We start from the raw sequence: 15856 nt of genomic DNA, 5'->3' as shown, positions 1-15856 counted from the left end.
TCACGGATGAGGTTTATCTTATATCCATGGTCCAATTTTGCATCCTTCCGATACGAAATTGCCGCAGAAGTTGTATCCCAAAACAATTAACTACATGCAACTGAAGAAAAGTGAGAGCAAGTGTAAATCAAGCCTCCATTGCCAAAAATCAACTCTCCTTCCGAAAACACACACAGTATGTACGATCTGCCTCAGAAAAAGGGCAGGCAATGCACATTGACGACTACAATTTTACACGCCCATTGACTAAAGTCCCCAGGCAAAATGAAAAATTTTGCTATCAATTCACCTGCTGTCTCGGTTGGGTCGCATAATGGCACAATGGACAAGGAAATACTCGCCGGTTCAAAGCAGCAAACAGATATGCTGAAGAAAGCCTTGGAAGTCTCCTCCTATTCGTCACCCTCCTTTGGTTCGTCGAAGACGAACTCCACATACAAATCTTTAATACCAATAACAACAGTAGTTATCAGCGGCCCCATGATGGCTCCCTGCATAATGATGGACAAATCTCCAATAATCAGTTTTGTTCCCCAAAGTTCCAATCACGTGCTTAATTCTGAACAGGTATACAAGTCAGAACTCGCAACTTAATATTCCAAAATAATGAATACATGCATATTGAATCCAGACCTATTTTCTCCCTTCACAAGAAATACCAACGCTAGTAACCTATTTTAAACCCAAATCTATGGGCTACTCTTTAGAGGTCAAACTACCACTCCTTTCCCTTTTGCTTGTGCAGCACAGAACAGAAAGTTTGACTGCCGGTAGGTTTTGTACGTAGTCTATGCACTAACTAATACAGCACCTTGCCGTGCTATGGTTGTAAGTTCCCAAAAATATGGAGCAATAGAAGTTTGCGTGAAATCCAAAAACCCTGGATTTCACATATTTGTACAATGTGACCTATTCATGAGGCATTCAGTTTCATGGTTCTAGACTATCCTAATGCACAAGGCGACAAAAAAGAAGCAACCATATTCAAGTACGCCGGTGGCATGCAAAACTTACTTTCTTAGTTGGTAGCATTGATTTCAATGATCAAGTGCTGAGAGTTTGCTGTATTTGTGTAGACGTTTTGAGAAAAATGCATTGCAAACAAAATTATCCAGGGTGATAATGAAGCGAATTCTGCTTAAAAATTTGAGAGGATCTTCGTTTCGTACCTCTATTGCAGATGGAAACAATGTCATCCCACCGATTATGCTAAGACCAGTAAGATATGCATTGTGACCTGGGATATCCTCTTGAATTTCAGACGTACCATAATCCATAAGAAAGAGATGAATAATGGAGAAACCGATAGCTATTATGTATCTGCCTTCTAGCACCAACTGTAGAGCCGCAGGAATTGTTGCAAGCCATGATGGGAAGATTGGGAACAAGGGGCTGATAAAAGCAAGTATGGTTGACATATACAAGAAATGTATAGAGGAGAATCTGAACAAAAGCCAAGTCAGGCATCCTTGGAAGAAAGCAATTTCAGCAGTTGCCAACAGGACCCCAGAAATAGCTTTATCAAGAACCTCTATACATCGAGTCCTTGCTGAATGTGAAATGGGAACCATACACATTACTTGTTCTGTTACGCCACCAGACTCTGATGTGATGAGGTAATACAAGACCCAGAGGAAAACCATGGACTGAGATATAAAATATAAAAGACCTGCAGCTCCAGAAACAATGGAATTTCCAATCAAGAACATGATATTTGCACTGACCCCCAGAACAGATTTTCCACTAATAAGAATTCGTTGCATCACATCCACTCCTTGAAGAGCGAATGCTTTTGCCTTCTCAACAATATCCTCTCTACTAATCAGCACTTCCCTGAAAAGTGCATCCAACTCTGTGTATATTAGGCCCCATTCACGATCCTTGACCCTCCTTTTCAGGCTCAAGATTTTCTCAGCAAAAGGAGAAGGGCTACTCAGGGCCGTGGAGTGAGAGTTCACTCGTTGGTTTATCAGAAACTGCTTCATCTCTGTTACAAACTGAGTCATATTATACTGCATTGCCAAACCATCAATCTGGTCAGACACAGTTTCATAGAACGTGGTAGTATACCTATCCACCATCCCGGGCACATCATTTTCATCCATCCATTTCCTAACACCAATTCTCTCAGTATAATTGCTCTCCTCTACATGGCATTTCAGCGCAATAACTGCATCTTTCCCCTCAACTCCAATTTTATAAGAAAAGAAAATTACGCCGGCCAAAGTCCCTACACCGATTCCAACAATTAATGCAATTGCCACAATGGTTTTCAATCTCTTCAGTATCCCTCTAGTGAAAAATGCAGTGACTGGACTTCGACGAAAGCTATGAGTCCTCAAGGATGTCACAGCATCCATAGTTGACTCCACACCAGTAGATGAAAACATAAAGCCCATTGCAAGCAAAGCCATGGATCCAACGCCCCCAAGTTGCTCGTAAGCCATCACAAACACCCCAAAGGAGACAAGCAACCTCAATAATTTATAAAAGCCACTTCTGTGAGTCCTAACAACATCAGCTTTCTTCTTCCTGAGAACAGTTCTCAAAATCATATCTTTCATCTCAACCAGGGTTCCAACAAAGATCCTGAAAATGGCTACAGGGACAGCCAAGATGGTTTCAGTAAGGCCTAATTTCAGAGGTTCAGACCAGAACCCAACAAGGGTCTGCTGAATTCTCCTCAAGGGAATTGAACAAAGTACAGCCCAAAGTATAGGTCTCAGATATTCTTCAAGCAATTTGCAGACAGCGTAAAGAATGAAAATGGTCAAGGCCAGGCCAGCATGAGCCATTGCTATGTACAGAGCTAGGCGTACCTGAGGGTCCCCAGAGGGAAAATTGTTGGGATTTTCTTGGCTTGTAGAAGCAGAGGGCATCTGGGGTTCCGCTGAAGCCTGGTGATTCTGAGGTGATGCGTCAGGTTTTCTGATTGAAGCTGATCGGAACATTTCTTGCCATGGTAAACTGGAGCTACTGGATTCTGATTTCGGATCAGAATACGGTACCAGCTCCATCAATTCTCTCTTCTTGACAGATAAAAAGAGAGAGAAAGCACTCGCCTTTACTCCCTCTCAATCAATAATCCTTCTTATTTACCTGCTCCCTACCTCTTAGTGTGTGTGTGGACTGAGGAAATAAGGGAGAGAGAAAGTCTGCGGCTTGACCCTGATTTGTGGGACTTAAACCAGAGAGAAGAATCTCGTGCGATTGTGTGTGCTTTTCTTTTGAGGTGGGAGAGGCGGTGATTGGTGAATTGGCCTAATTGGGGTGATCAGAGGTTTGGATTTTCGGAAGTTTTGTTGAAGGGTGAACTTTGGGAAAGATGTACACTTTGGAAATTGTTGCAGTTAAAAATTCTCTGTTTGCAGGGATTTTTGTGGCTCAGCAGCTTGTCATAACTCGTCCGGAGCGCATGTTATCCATATGCTGTTGAGGTGTTTCTGATTTCTCAGTTATTTGACTGAGCCACGTTAAGAATTCAGATGCGTGTCTGTGAACAGTGTCAGAAAAGGCAAAAAAGGATATTCACAATCATTTGAAGCTTTTAAGGAGCATGTGAGAATTTGCGACGTAATGACGTCTTTGCCCCGTTTTGGTTTCAGACGCACTGTGGCTTCTTGTCACTTCACTTGTGGGAACCGCGAAACGGACGGCAAGGGTCTCAGTTTGACCTGGACGTGAGAGCTGAGATTATAAAAATCCGCTCTAACTTAGCCATGCACACAAGTGCATGTTTATTGACTCCAGATTTCCTTCATTTGTCGGCCGGGCGCAGTAATCTCACGTCACAACTCACAACCTTTTCTTTTTCTTCTTTTGGCAATATATTATTTTGCATATGAAAAATAAGTATTCATTGTACTCTCCCACGACTTATGTGATCACTCTTGATTCCTAACTAGGCTGCAATCGGCTCGAGCATATCGTTAATATATGCGAGTTGGGTTCGAGCAGCCATTTGTTATAGGATTGATAGTTCGATGATCCGCTCAAAAAGTTAGAGTTGATGTGAAATTACAAAAATGTCCCCTTACATCAATTAAAATCTAATTAATTTTGAATTTCTCGCAAAGCAGAATGTCGAGCGAAACTCGAGGTGACATCTCGAGCTGCTTGCGAGTTAGAAATCGAGCTAAACTCGCGAGTGAAAAACGAGTGGAGATCGAACTTCCCTTTTCTTAAGTCGAGTCGAGTTTGAGTTTTATTTTTTTGACTCGACGAGATCGATCTCACACATTAACAAATTCAGCTAAGCTCGATAAGTTCAAAACTCAGACTCGATTCGAATCATTTGTAGCCAATAGCCACGTTACAGAAAAAAATCCGACTGCACGGCTAGTAATTAATTGGAATAGTTGCTTTGCTTCTTTTCTACATTTGTTGAATATCACAGTTAGTATCAAATTGGAAATAAGGCAGAAATTATGACTGGGAGGGGTTGATTGTACTAATCTTTTTCAAGTCAAATACTGCACAGAGATGACAGAACCATCTACTTATTTAAGTGGTCCGATTCCGATAGGGTACTATATCTCTAGTGTGGGCAAAAATCACTGAGATTTATAGTACAAGTACGAGATTGGGCTGAGCTGAAGATGGTGAAGGCCAATAGTGAACAACCTTTACCAAGATGAACTTGATGACTGCATTAGAGTTACAACAGCACTGAAGAAACACATTTAAAGCCCACATGAAGTTAAGAATCTGAACTCTGCGGTTTAAACATTCAAAGGAAGACAAAAAAGAAAAGAGAACCATTTCAACCATAACTACTACTACTAGTAACCACTAGTGACAGACAGTTATCAACAACTAGTCAAATTTTACACAAATCAATTCATTTCTCGTATTATATAAGCAACTTGTTCCCAGTAGTTAGTGAATGCCTGTGTTGAGTTTGTCTGTTATAGGGTATGGAGACACTTTTATACAAGAAAGGCATATAGATCATGACATTACATTCCGGATTGTTTCTCTATTCTATTATGTTGCTCCATGACAAAAAAAATTGCTGAGGCTATAATGTACGATTCACAAATTGGCAGCATTAATTTTTCTGTTGAGGAAAATGTAGGCACCTACTCGATAAGCAAGAGCCATGGCCAACATAATCCAAACTTCTTCTAGGCCACCATCCAAATTCACTGTGTCAAATGAAGGTGAACTTTGCAGTGTCCTGCATCCAACCTTGCTCTCACACTCGTATAACTCATTTCCATCATACTGCACTTTCAGCAGAAGCCTAAACCCATGGTACATGAATGATACATACTTCAGCCATTTCATAAATTTTGGTATGTGCTGCAATCAAACACCAAATTGAAATAGTTAATCTCTTAAAGTGTGGTTTTGAAGTTCTATACATACCTCTACTATTTTCAAACAAGTAGAGACTTGAGGATCTGCTTCCACAGGTCATCTTTGAAACCCTTTTTTATTAGTACAAGGTCTGTCGAGGCCATGACATAGTTTACATCCATGGTAAACTAGTTTGTCTATTCTACTTATATTATAGTACTAGATGTAAACACTCGTTAATTTTGTACTGGGTGCTAAATCTCCTCTTTAGAACCCTGACCATAAAATCTGGTATGTGAGTGATTGAAACTTTTATTTGCAGGAATATGGGTACCTGAACATAGTAACCTCCAGTGAGAAGAAATAACATCAGTACCAAAGAAGCAATCATGCCTGCTCTTTTCATACTCATAGCTGCAGCTCCAAAAAGCTCTCCTGCTCCCTGACAATAAAACAGCAGAGAAGATATTTGCAAGTGCCACACGTCTCAGTAACAGATGTGATTTCAAACCTTAAAAAGGCTTTATACTTACTTGGCTGGTAACAGCTATTAGTAGTATTGTGGATAAAGTTAAGAAGAAGCAGTCAATAGTCCGCTTAAAGCCAGCCATGAAGTACAGAATCGACATGAAAAAGGTAGGATATAGAATATGCGCCACCATGTCGCATAATGTGCTACAGACATAGTATACACTTAATCTGTACATGTCTGCTTTCCTTTCTTTCACCAGAAAGATCTTCTCAAATGGAAAAACATATACTGCTCCAAATATTGATGATGAAGTCCAGAAAATACAGATGTAGAACAATAATCCAATCTGCAAATAAAAGACAACGATTTCTTTTAGATATGTAAATGTGGTTCAATGCTGGAAAAAAAAAGACAGATAAGAATATTGGCAATTTTGCTATTACCTGGTCTCTAAGTTGAGCTTCGGTTGTATAGTTGGATTTCCACCAAAGCAGGCCTAGCAAGACTGCAATTGCGAGTGCTTGGACTAGCCTTATTGTATCAAAGTAATCTCTACATCTTTCTCTATACGTTCTCTTCAATAATATCATGAATTGATCCATCCAAGTCAGTGTCCAATCCTTCTTGATCTGAATGGCTACTCGGAGCTGCTCTGATACCTTCGACATGTTATGGTTCTCATTCTTTTCTTTTGGCTCCAGTTGGACTTTGAATTTGTGGCGCAGAAACTACACAGTGTGCACAAGTTAATGTGGGAAATCATTACCCATACAGAACTCGTCTTAAAATACCATAAAGCCGAACCAGGAAATGTTTAATAAGCAAAAACAGAAGCTTACTCTGATAACAATCCTCTCATATTCGGCAGTTCCTTGAGGTGCAGGTAAATCTTCAGGAACACTGATATCATCCAATTGACCAGCTGCCAACTCTAGCAAAAATTCTGCAGGATTCATAGCCATTTCTGGGATGAATCTCAAAGATGAAAAATACTCTACTGCTTCTCTTGCCTTTCCACAATAGAGAGGATAGCCTTGTGCTATTAACAAAACCTTGTCAAACATGTGGAATATCCTGCTTGAGGGCTGGTGGATGGTTGTAACGATTGTCCTGCCAGCCTGTGGGCCAAACCAATGAATGACAGACTTTAAAAATCTCCATTTACGCACAGATTGAAAAGTCTGATTTTTATCCCTAGTAACTCAATGAAAAACAGTTACAAATAAAACACAAATTCAAAAGGAAATGATAAGGAAATATGATCTCTTGTTGCTCCAAGATATTTTGAGGACCAAAATCTGCAACATTCCATGGTTCCACAGTTGCTCGCCAGAAAAAGAATTTGAGACAGTTGCTCACTATCAACATTTAATGGTTGTTGCTCGCTAGAAAAAGAATTTAAGACAAGTGCTATAATGAATTGAACATATAGGCATAACAGGAGTACATAGATTAGTTCTATACCTTAGCCAGTCGTTGAAGGATCTGAAGAATTCTGTTTGCAGAGGTGGAATCAAGACCTGAAGTTGGTTCATCAAGTAATAGAAGTGAGGGATCTACGAGTATCTCATATCCTATACTGGTCCGCTTTCTTTCTCCCCCCGATATGCCTCTGACAAATCCTCCTCCTATTCGTGTGTGACGGCACCTGTATCATTTTTATTAAATAATCGTACTAGTATACAAGTAAAGATCAGTGGTTCAGGAAAGTAATAGTCATTATAAAAAAATGACAATGCAGGAGAAAGGTGGATCCAATATCAGAAGAAACCTTTCAAGACCTAATTCCTTCACAATCATATCCACTCTTTCATACTTCTGATTTCGGCTCATGCTGCTTGGAAGTCTTAAAAAAGCAGAAAAAACTAAGGTTTCTTCCACCGTCAATTGAGGAAAAAGTACATCATCTTGTGTAACAAAACCGACCCTGTCATTTCATTTCAAACATCAAAGACAGAATACGGTAGTAAACAGAAACTAAGGCAACCAAAGCAACATGCTAAGCAGTGCAGCTAGCCTACCTCTTCTTAAGAGCCGGACTGTACGGAACGTCATTGTACGTGATGGTTCCTTTTACACGTTCCCGTAATCTTCCTCCTATTACCTTTAGCAAAGTTGTCTTTCCGCTCCCAGAAGGCCCCATCAAGGCTAGTATCTCACCAGGAGCAACGCTTCCCGATATACCATTCAAGATGTGCTTGTAATTATCTTGATCAAAGCTCAGTTGTGACGCTACCTTTGACGCTACTGTTGTAACAATGTTAATGTTGGAAGAAGCCCGGCTAAATTTTACCTTATACTCAACATCTGCAAACTGCATGACCAAAGTGGATAAATTTTAACTTTTCTTCAAAAACAGGATTCACTTATATCTACGAAATTCTAGTAAGAACACCCAGATGCATTCTTAGGATGACATGACTTAATTTGATAAAGTTATCCCGCATCTTAGATTTAGAGTGAATATTCTTCAAGAAGCTACATTTTTCACATGAACAAAAAGATTCCAACATCTGTACATTGTAATGGGCAACTTGAATCAGATAACTGAGTAATGAAACAAATTCATGCTGGAAGATGAAAGTGGTATACCTTGAGATATACAGGTAGAGGGCAGTCTTTTTTCTCAAATGAAGATGCATCCTCTATGTCAATGTGGGAGCTATTTATTGAGTAAGCTTGAGACATGAACTCTGGGCTCCCTGCAATTTGCAAGGAGCCCAGAGTTGGAGGTGACGAATCTTCAATCTCATCCGGTCTTCCAATTTCCATGGTTCTCAGAGGCAAATAACGCAACTCAAGCCCCCCTTTAATTAATGTGTTGTTGAATCAACCAAACCATAGCAGAAACCTGCCTATAAAGGAAATGCACGAAGGTTAATTGTTAGAACACATCCTTTCTATGGGACAAGTAGAGACACATTAGGTGACTTGTTTCTCAACACATCATTTAGTTATTACACGCCCTTTGCACGCTCAATTCACTTGTATCTCCAGAAAAGTTAAGTCCAAGTTTAGGACTTCATAAATAATCAATCTTTTTGTCAAATTTTCCGTTAAGTAATGATAGTATTTGACTTGCAGAAATTAGGCGCGCGGCTAATATACATAAACAATATCCATCTCCAACAAAGTAGTCAAATATATGGGACGAAGAATAGCTCTTTTAAAAGGACCAAAAAAAGAATGGTATCAGAAGATTCTCAGAGCATAAAGAATGAAGATTCTCAAGCTCAGGCCAGTATGGCGATGGCTTAATATACATAGCTAGGCTTACCCGAAGTTGTTGGCTTGTATTGGGTGGTAGTAGCGAAGGACATATGGGATTGTGTAGAAATGTGATGGTTTCTGGGTTTTCTAACGAAAGCTGATAGGAACTCACTGTATCCATGGCAGACTGGAGGTTCTTGATACAAATGCTCATGACGCACATTATGATAGAAATGCTGATAAATCTAGCATAACTTTCTGTAACACAAGAGGGAAACACGAAGATTACTTTTAAGTTTGACCGAGCTACATATAGATTTACAACATCAGCCGGTTCTAAAAGATGGAAAAAGTGATTGTTGGACGATAAAGCTGCCAGGGCAACATATACATAGATATATGTATATATACTTATATACTTCAGTCAGAGGGGGGCTGGGTCGGTTTCTGTTGTTGAGGCATGAATCGTTCAACCTACATAATCAACAGCCCGCAAGAAAATTGTTATTGTGCTGGTTTTGATTGCAAAAAATCAACAACGATTCCAATCCAAGCAGGGCAGTTTATCATCTCAGGATTATACCAAATATGGCATGTAGGAGGTGGTTTGCACCAAATATAGCATTCCAGTTTATCATCTCAGGATTATCATGTAGGAGGATTATACCAAATATGGCATATATGTCACATCTCCCATTTCAAAACTGCCCAAAAAAAAGAACGAAAAAAAAAATCTACCAAAACGGAAAGTATTATACAACTCTCTCAGGATGCACCACTAAGAAGCACAAACAAATGTCTCAAATGAGGCACAAATGAAAAAGAAAAAAGGGCTGTGAACAAAGAAAAAAAAAAATTGAGATGCAAAGTAAATTGTGGTTTTAGCATTGTGTCCATCAGTTACTGCATCCTGGAAACGTGTCTGTCGAAGTTCAGTAAAACCTGTATAAATTAGTAACATTAGAACCATATGAATTTTATTAATTTAAAGAGATATTAATTAATCGATAAATTAATAATTTATGAATTTATCGAAGGTACTTACAATCCAAAGAAACACTAATTTAATCAACTAAAGTTCTATTTTATTTTATAAAATATGAACTATTCTATTAATATAAAAGGAGGCTAAAAGTTTAGAAAATATAAAGCAATCTATATCTATTTGATTTGCAAGTATAATTTAATTCTATTAATATTTTCCATATATGTACGTAACTGATATCATTTTTTGAGATAAAAAAAGATTTAAAAATACTAAATGATAGATGTCTATCTCCATTTTATTAAATGCAGACAATGAATCAGATTAAAAAAGACAGCACCTTGAGCAAGCGAGTAAGAGTTGCCCAAGTTTAACTTTAGCTTTTTAGTTCTGTCCAATGTACCCAGCTCTCAGTTCCGATTTTGATTATGTTTACCATTTGGAGTTCGAAATCAGTTGACATAGATGTAAAATTGTTTGTAGATGAACATGACACCTCGGTTTTCTAGGGTGTTTGTATAATACTACTTGTTTTTCCCTTACTTACTTTAGTTACAGAAACCTTCTAAAAACATCTAAAATTTTTAATAAATACATCTTAAGAACACACAACTTTTTTTTTTCTCTTCCTTCTGTCACGAGCTGCTTGTTTTCCTACAAGCTAGAGGTGCGATCCGTGTCACTTCTTCCTTGCCCTTAACAACAAAAATTGAACAATTTAATTCCCATATTCTTGATTAATCCTTGTGGAACAGTGCAATTTCCGGGCGTCTATGTACATAAATAAACTTATGTGATGAGGTATAAGAAACTAATGCTTAACCTTTGACATTCAATTTGCGTCCGTTTTTTGCTGCATTGCAATTTCATTTCTTCTTTTTATCCTTTCTGTGGTCTACACACATTCGACATTAGTCTCCTTATTATGTTTCCAATCTATTGCAAAACGTTCTACTGTTTCCTGGGGGAAAAAACTCAAGAAAGAATTCGCCGATAAACTGCATATTTTCCTCCATGTAAAGATTTAGACTTCTTGAAAGATTCGAAAACAGGAGCAGCCAAACAAACATATTTTTAACTACTAACATTACTATCAGTCAGTACAAGAATTTTTCTTCAAATCGAAAATTGTTGCTAGACTATTTCTCCTATCCAATGCATTACAACGTGCTAAAGATAATTGATACCATCATCCATGAACCAGCAACCGCAGCCATGCTTGGAACCCGGAATGAGAAGCTAGCAGAACTTGAAGTGGGAGCACCTGAAACAATGACGAAACATGTATAAAGTCGAAATCTGATTCTAACCATTTATTGCAGCTTAAAGTTTCTTAAACTGTTTGCTCGTTCCAATGTTTTGTTAACCTTGAAAATTTTTAACAAAAGCACACCCGAGAAAGTACTTTCAGCTTCCGTTCTCCAAAATTTTCACGACCAAAAAAAGGAAAAGGCCCTTTCCAATTTCTGGCAAAAAAATTTTAAAACCCCACTAGAATAAGCCAAATTATATGTCAGTCGGGGAGAAAATTAAGCAGCATACCAAGAATGCAGCCAAGAGGATTAATATGCACCCCACACCTGCCGGGCAATTGTTGAGCCTGAGTTATGTTAATTCCAGCCCTCTCAGCTTGATTAGCTCCCCTGATGCTGATCATACTACACAGGCATTCCGGCTCTGATCTGATTACAACTTTTAGGGGGTCGCAACAACTGCTAGGTGGATCCCTGTTCCCATTCAGGTAGTCCATGCAAGGCTGAAGTCGTTGTATGCAAGATTGGTCTTGAGCACGGATTTCCTCCACCCTCGAGGAGAAAGACAAGATGAACACCAAGGCTATACTGCAGTACCTGGGCACGAGTTTCATTTTTCCTATTCAATGGACGATGATAGTTAATTTGATAGCTGTTGTAGGTGGTATGCTTATATATTGACGCTGGAAGAAATGTTACAGTACGGGTTGGTGATCAAACTCCGGTTCGAAATTTGACTCTGATGTCATATTAGCTTTAGAGGAAAGTTCAAAGGCGCAGAGACAGATAAATAGGTTGAGCTACTTCTGAAACAAACTAGCAAATCTAACCCGTAAAAGAAAGGAATGAAATTTAATTAATCAAGCAATAGCAGCATCTCAGCAGATTGATGGATGCAATCCAATCTTACTTGTCCTCTTTCGTACGTTTGCACAGGATGATTCAATAATGGTCATATTATTTACTTTAACAGATTATCGTTTGTTTTCCAATTTCGCCTACACACCGAGGAAGCATCATCAGACATGCGTCTCCATCCTTTAAATGTCCAGAAATATCATGCCAACTTTTCAAAATGGTACTATTTTTCCCCCCTACTTGGCCAGAAAAAGAGCATCAGCCCAGGCCCCAGGTAAACACCTAAATTTCACATGCTGCTTCACAAGCATGCCGCAGTTGAATTTGTTATCATGTGAAGCACCAGAGTAGAAGCTCAAAGACTTTTCACTTGCGCTCGAGGCAGGGGATGCAAGCATATCAAACATGCAACAATTGCTTTATTTGTAAAATGCAGTTATTCCAGCAGGAACAAGAATCTGATGATGACGACGGAAGAAATTGACAACCCCATCCGTGTTGCACTGAAACATAGACCCAAACACTTTTGTAACAATAAAACACCGAGCCATAAAAATGAAAACTTTTCCTTCACTTTCAATTATATGAAAGCAAAGTTTAACAACCTAAAGCTATATATGCCAATTCTCATCATAAAAAAAATCCAGCATTCATTAACTCCATTAATTGAATTGGTCAGCGCATGATAAGAAAAGGGGTATTATCCATTTCACCTCCATAACAACACAAAACACCACAGAAAATAGGAGGTATCTTCCCAATGAAGACACCGCGATCTGCTGCACTGCAAACAGAATCTTCAAATTCTTCTAAGATAAATATTTTTAAGGTATCAGATACACAAGCTATTCTTCAAAGGTAAATATCCAGTTTCTATTTGAAAGTTATACTACCAAAGAACCATTGACAATCAAATACACCATGAAAAATGTTTCTTCTACGCCAGCTTAAAGTATTGATCTTCATCATATTAGGTCTTTCAGAGAGCAATTGGTGTTGCAATCTCTTATCAATGCCACTGAGAAAAATAATTAAGAATTGCCAGCAGTTGCAGAGAACAAAATGACTCTGAAATCGAACTTTAGTTGAAAAGGTCTGAGTTTAGCCAGTCCCTGCAATAGAAAGGGAAATAGTAAATTCAGCTAACACGCTCAAAACTTTAGAGACAGCTTTAATATTTGATATTTCTATTTGGTTTAAAAGAAGACAATAGAGACAGTTATTACTTGCTAATATCATCAAGGTGGTCATCGAAATCTGTGATATCCTTCCATTTCTTAGATGATATAAAATCCAAAAGGATCACATTGGCTGAAGGCTCCTTGACAGTCAGCCTATCTGATCCAACTAGCTTCCAACTCCTAGATGTATCCTTTGTGTAAAGCTGAGAAGGCAAAGAAGACAAGTAGAGCGGACAACTAAATAAGTTAATCTTACGAATCTCGAATAATGTTAAGCTCACAGAATGGGGAAAATCACATTATAATCATCCAGCTCTATAAGATGCCATTTTCCACAAATGGACAACCAATATGTTATAAACAACATGGATAACTAAAAATATTGTTTATAAGGAATAAGAAGGTCATCACCAAAAGAGGAAAATATATATCTGCATTGCTGTATGATGAAGATTGGAACAGGTTCCATCTCAAAACACCCAATGAAAATAGAGGACAAAAGATTCAAGCTTAGTATGCACATAGCTAAAGTAGCATTGCAACAGTATGCCGGGTCTCCCTTGATGGTAAAGAATTTAATGCATGATTAATTCATTATAAGCTCATGAAATGACCAGTAAAATCAAAACATGTATAACCTTCTGTGAAGGCGATCTTAGTAAAATAGTTTGGTCCAAAAGAATTAAGAAAATCATGTAAATATCAGTAAAGATGAACAGAACATCAAGCCATCAGGAGAAATTCGTGTTTTATTCGACATCAAAGAAAGGAATACAAGAAAGGAGATGAAGTCAAGCTAATTATAGCTTCTAAAATTCACAAAAACCACAAAAGGTCAAGCCATCCATTAAAAACATCAGAGTTTCTAATTTCTCATACAGTAAACAGTTTCATGACATATTACATGCATGGAGAATAAAAAAGGATTTGTAGGAGCTAGTTGTTTATGTGCAAGGAGTGACTGAAAATTGTTTTTCATGCATAATCAATTGGAGCAATCACAGTTATTTGTCTAATATAACACAATAAAGCAGAGCATAGATGCTTTCTTCAGGAAATCGTCATCAATTCTAGCAAAGGAAGCTTCTTTTGCCATTCCGTCAATTTCAAGTTAACAACCAACTAAAAACCTCAGTTCCAACTAAACATAGTGAAAACAGAGATCCCAATAACCATAAAATACATGAAACATTGCAGAAAACTGACCTGCATCACAGGATTCCCATCTTTCCCTTTCGGCAGAGCTTCAAGCTTTTTGTTATCCAGCTGCAATGCCATACATTACCATTCACTCAAAGTTTCAAATATTTCTCATTACTTTACAAATTCTAATACTTCTCATATCTACAAAAAGCTAGAGTTCGAGTAACTGAACGGTTATAACTAAATAAAGTATACATACCAAAAGCAAAGCAGCTCCAGGAAAATATTTGCTAATGTGATCACCAATATTCTTCGCCACATTGCTTAGCTCAAAATCATCAAATCTTTCGTTCGCATGAAAATAGCCCACAATGCTCAACCCTTTATCGTTATAATACTCTTCGATCTGAAATTCCAATTAGAAAGTTCAAATTTTAACAGAAAAACCAGAAAAATAAAATCCCAAGATTGAGTCTTTCCTGCAAAACAAACTGACCATAATAAGAGCGATTTCCAGGGGAGGGAGAAGACCGATCTGGGAATGGAAAAGAGGGACTGAGTCGACGATTTCGACGGTGTCATCGCCAGAGAGCCGGCCCAGGAGGACTCCGTTGACGGCGGAGGTCTTGTGCTTTAGGGCGTGGAGGACCAGCTTTATGTAAGCGTTTTGATGGATCTCGTACTTCGTCTCGCCGCCCATAACTCGGTGAGTCCGATCGAGTTTCTGTTAAGATTTGGTATCGGGAGCGGCCGACGAAAAGGTTGGATAAGTCCCTGTTGTACTTGCTCGTGTGTCTTTACTCCCAGTCTGTGACTGGCTGGGAGACTATGCTTCAGTATTGTTGTTAACTAATTACTCTGGTACAGGTTTCACAGGACAGGTGGACAAACCGAAAAATTAAAAATAAAAAAGACAATTATGTTAGGTCCCTCGCTCGCCGCAGGTTAGGGCCTAGGGGTCGAACCCCTTTTTCCTCTCTAGAATTTTCTAAAATAGAATCGAAGGTTATTTAACTTCTTCTCTGCCTCTCAAAAAATTGGATAGATTCATCCGCCTTTCCTTTCCTTTAATATAGAATCATTTGTAACAATCGCACTATATACTTCAAAAATATAATAACAAAATAGAAAAGACAAATAACAAAACAGGGAGGAAGGTACAAAAAAAAGGAACATAGAAAAAAAAAAAAAAAAGAAACAAGGAGATTATAATGCATTAGTAGGGAAAACACCTTTTTTTCAAAGAAAAAAAAAGAGTTCTACTCTTATGCTTTTAATTCTTGATTTTTTAATTCTGATTTTGTCATTGATCATATTTGTTTATCTTAATAAATTTAAAATTGTGTTTAAATTTGATTTATTTATTTATTGAACCGAGTGTGGTTCTGAGTCTTTCACACATTAATTCCCAATTTTATGATCATGGCTTAAACTTAAACCACCAAAATAGTGT

The 15856-nt window shown here is 38.2% G+C and overlaps 4 protein-coding genes across 4 annotated transcripts; all 4 read right to left on the bottom strand.

The window, feature by feature from the left end:
• Positions 1–111: 111 nt before the first annotated feature.
• On the bottom strand, positions 112–3411 carry LOC113770033. Its single transcript, XM_027314376.1, has 2 exons — positions 1170–3411; positions 112–491 (listed from the first exon to the last, which is right to left on the bottom strand). Exons 1-2 carry the CDS (start codon positions 3015–3017, stop codon positions 393–395), a joined length of 1947 nt encoding a protein of 648 aa, XP_027170177.1. The 5' UTR covers positions 3018–3411; the 3' UTR covers positions 112–392.
• A 1623-nt stretch (positions 3412–5034) lies between these two features.
• LOC113769912 (ABC transporter G family member 26) lies at positions 5035–8545 on the bottom strand. Its single transcript, XM_027314231.1, has 9 exons — positions 8366–8545; positions 7795–8087; positions 7545–7700; positions 7238–7421; positions 6613–6891; positions 6217–6501; positions 5835–6119; positions 5636–5743; positions 5035–5304 (listed from the first exon to the last, which is right to left on the bottom strand). The coding sequence occupies exons 1-9, from the start codon at positions 8543–8545 to the stop codon at positions 5035–5037; spliced, it is 2040 nt and encodes a 679-aa protein (XP_027170032.1).
• Positions 8546–11128: 2583 nt separating this feature from the next.
• Positions 11129–11835, bottom strand: LOC113771982 (lipid transfer-like protein VAS). The gene is made up of 2 exons (XM_027316525.1): positions 11511–11835; positions 11129–11232 (listed from the first exon to the last, which is right to left on the bottom strand). Exons 1-2 carry the CDS (start codon positions 11833–11835, stop codon positions 11129–11131), a joined length of 429 nt encoding a protein of 142 aa, XP_027172326.1.
• Positions 11836–12711: 876 nt separating this feature from the next.
• On the bottom strand, positions 12712–15261 carry LOC113770213 (ER membrane protein complex subunit 8/9 homolog). Its single transcript, XM_027314617.1, has 5 exons — positions 14900–15261; positions 14663–14809; positions 14467–14526; positions 13306–13463; positions 12712–13191 (listed from the first exon to the last, which is right to left on the bottom strand). Exons 1-5 carry the CDS (start codon positions 15101–15103, stop codon positions 13161–13163), a joined length of 600 nt encoding a protein of 199 aa, XP_027170418.1. The 5' UTR covers positions 15104–15261; the 3' UTR covers positions 12712–13160.
• Positions 15262–15856: the final 595 nt, after the last annotated feature.

This window comes from Coffea eugenioides, chromosome 5 (genome assembly GCF_003713205.1).
Source record: "Coffea eugenioides isolate CCC68of chromosome 5, Ceug_1.0, whole genome shotgun sequence".
Taxonomy (NCBI): domain Eukaryota; kingdom Viridiplantae; phylum Streptophyta; class Magnoliopsida; order Gentianales; family Rubiaceae; genus Coffea; species Coffea eugenioides.
The sequence above is the reverse complement of the archived record's forward strand: the minus strand, read 5'-3'. Positions and strand labels throughout refer to the sequence as shown.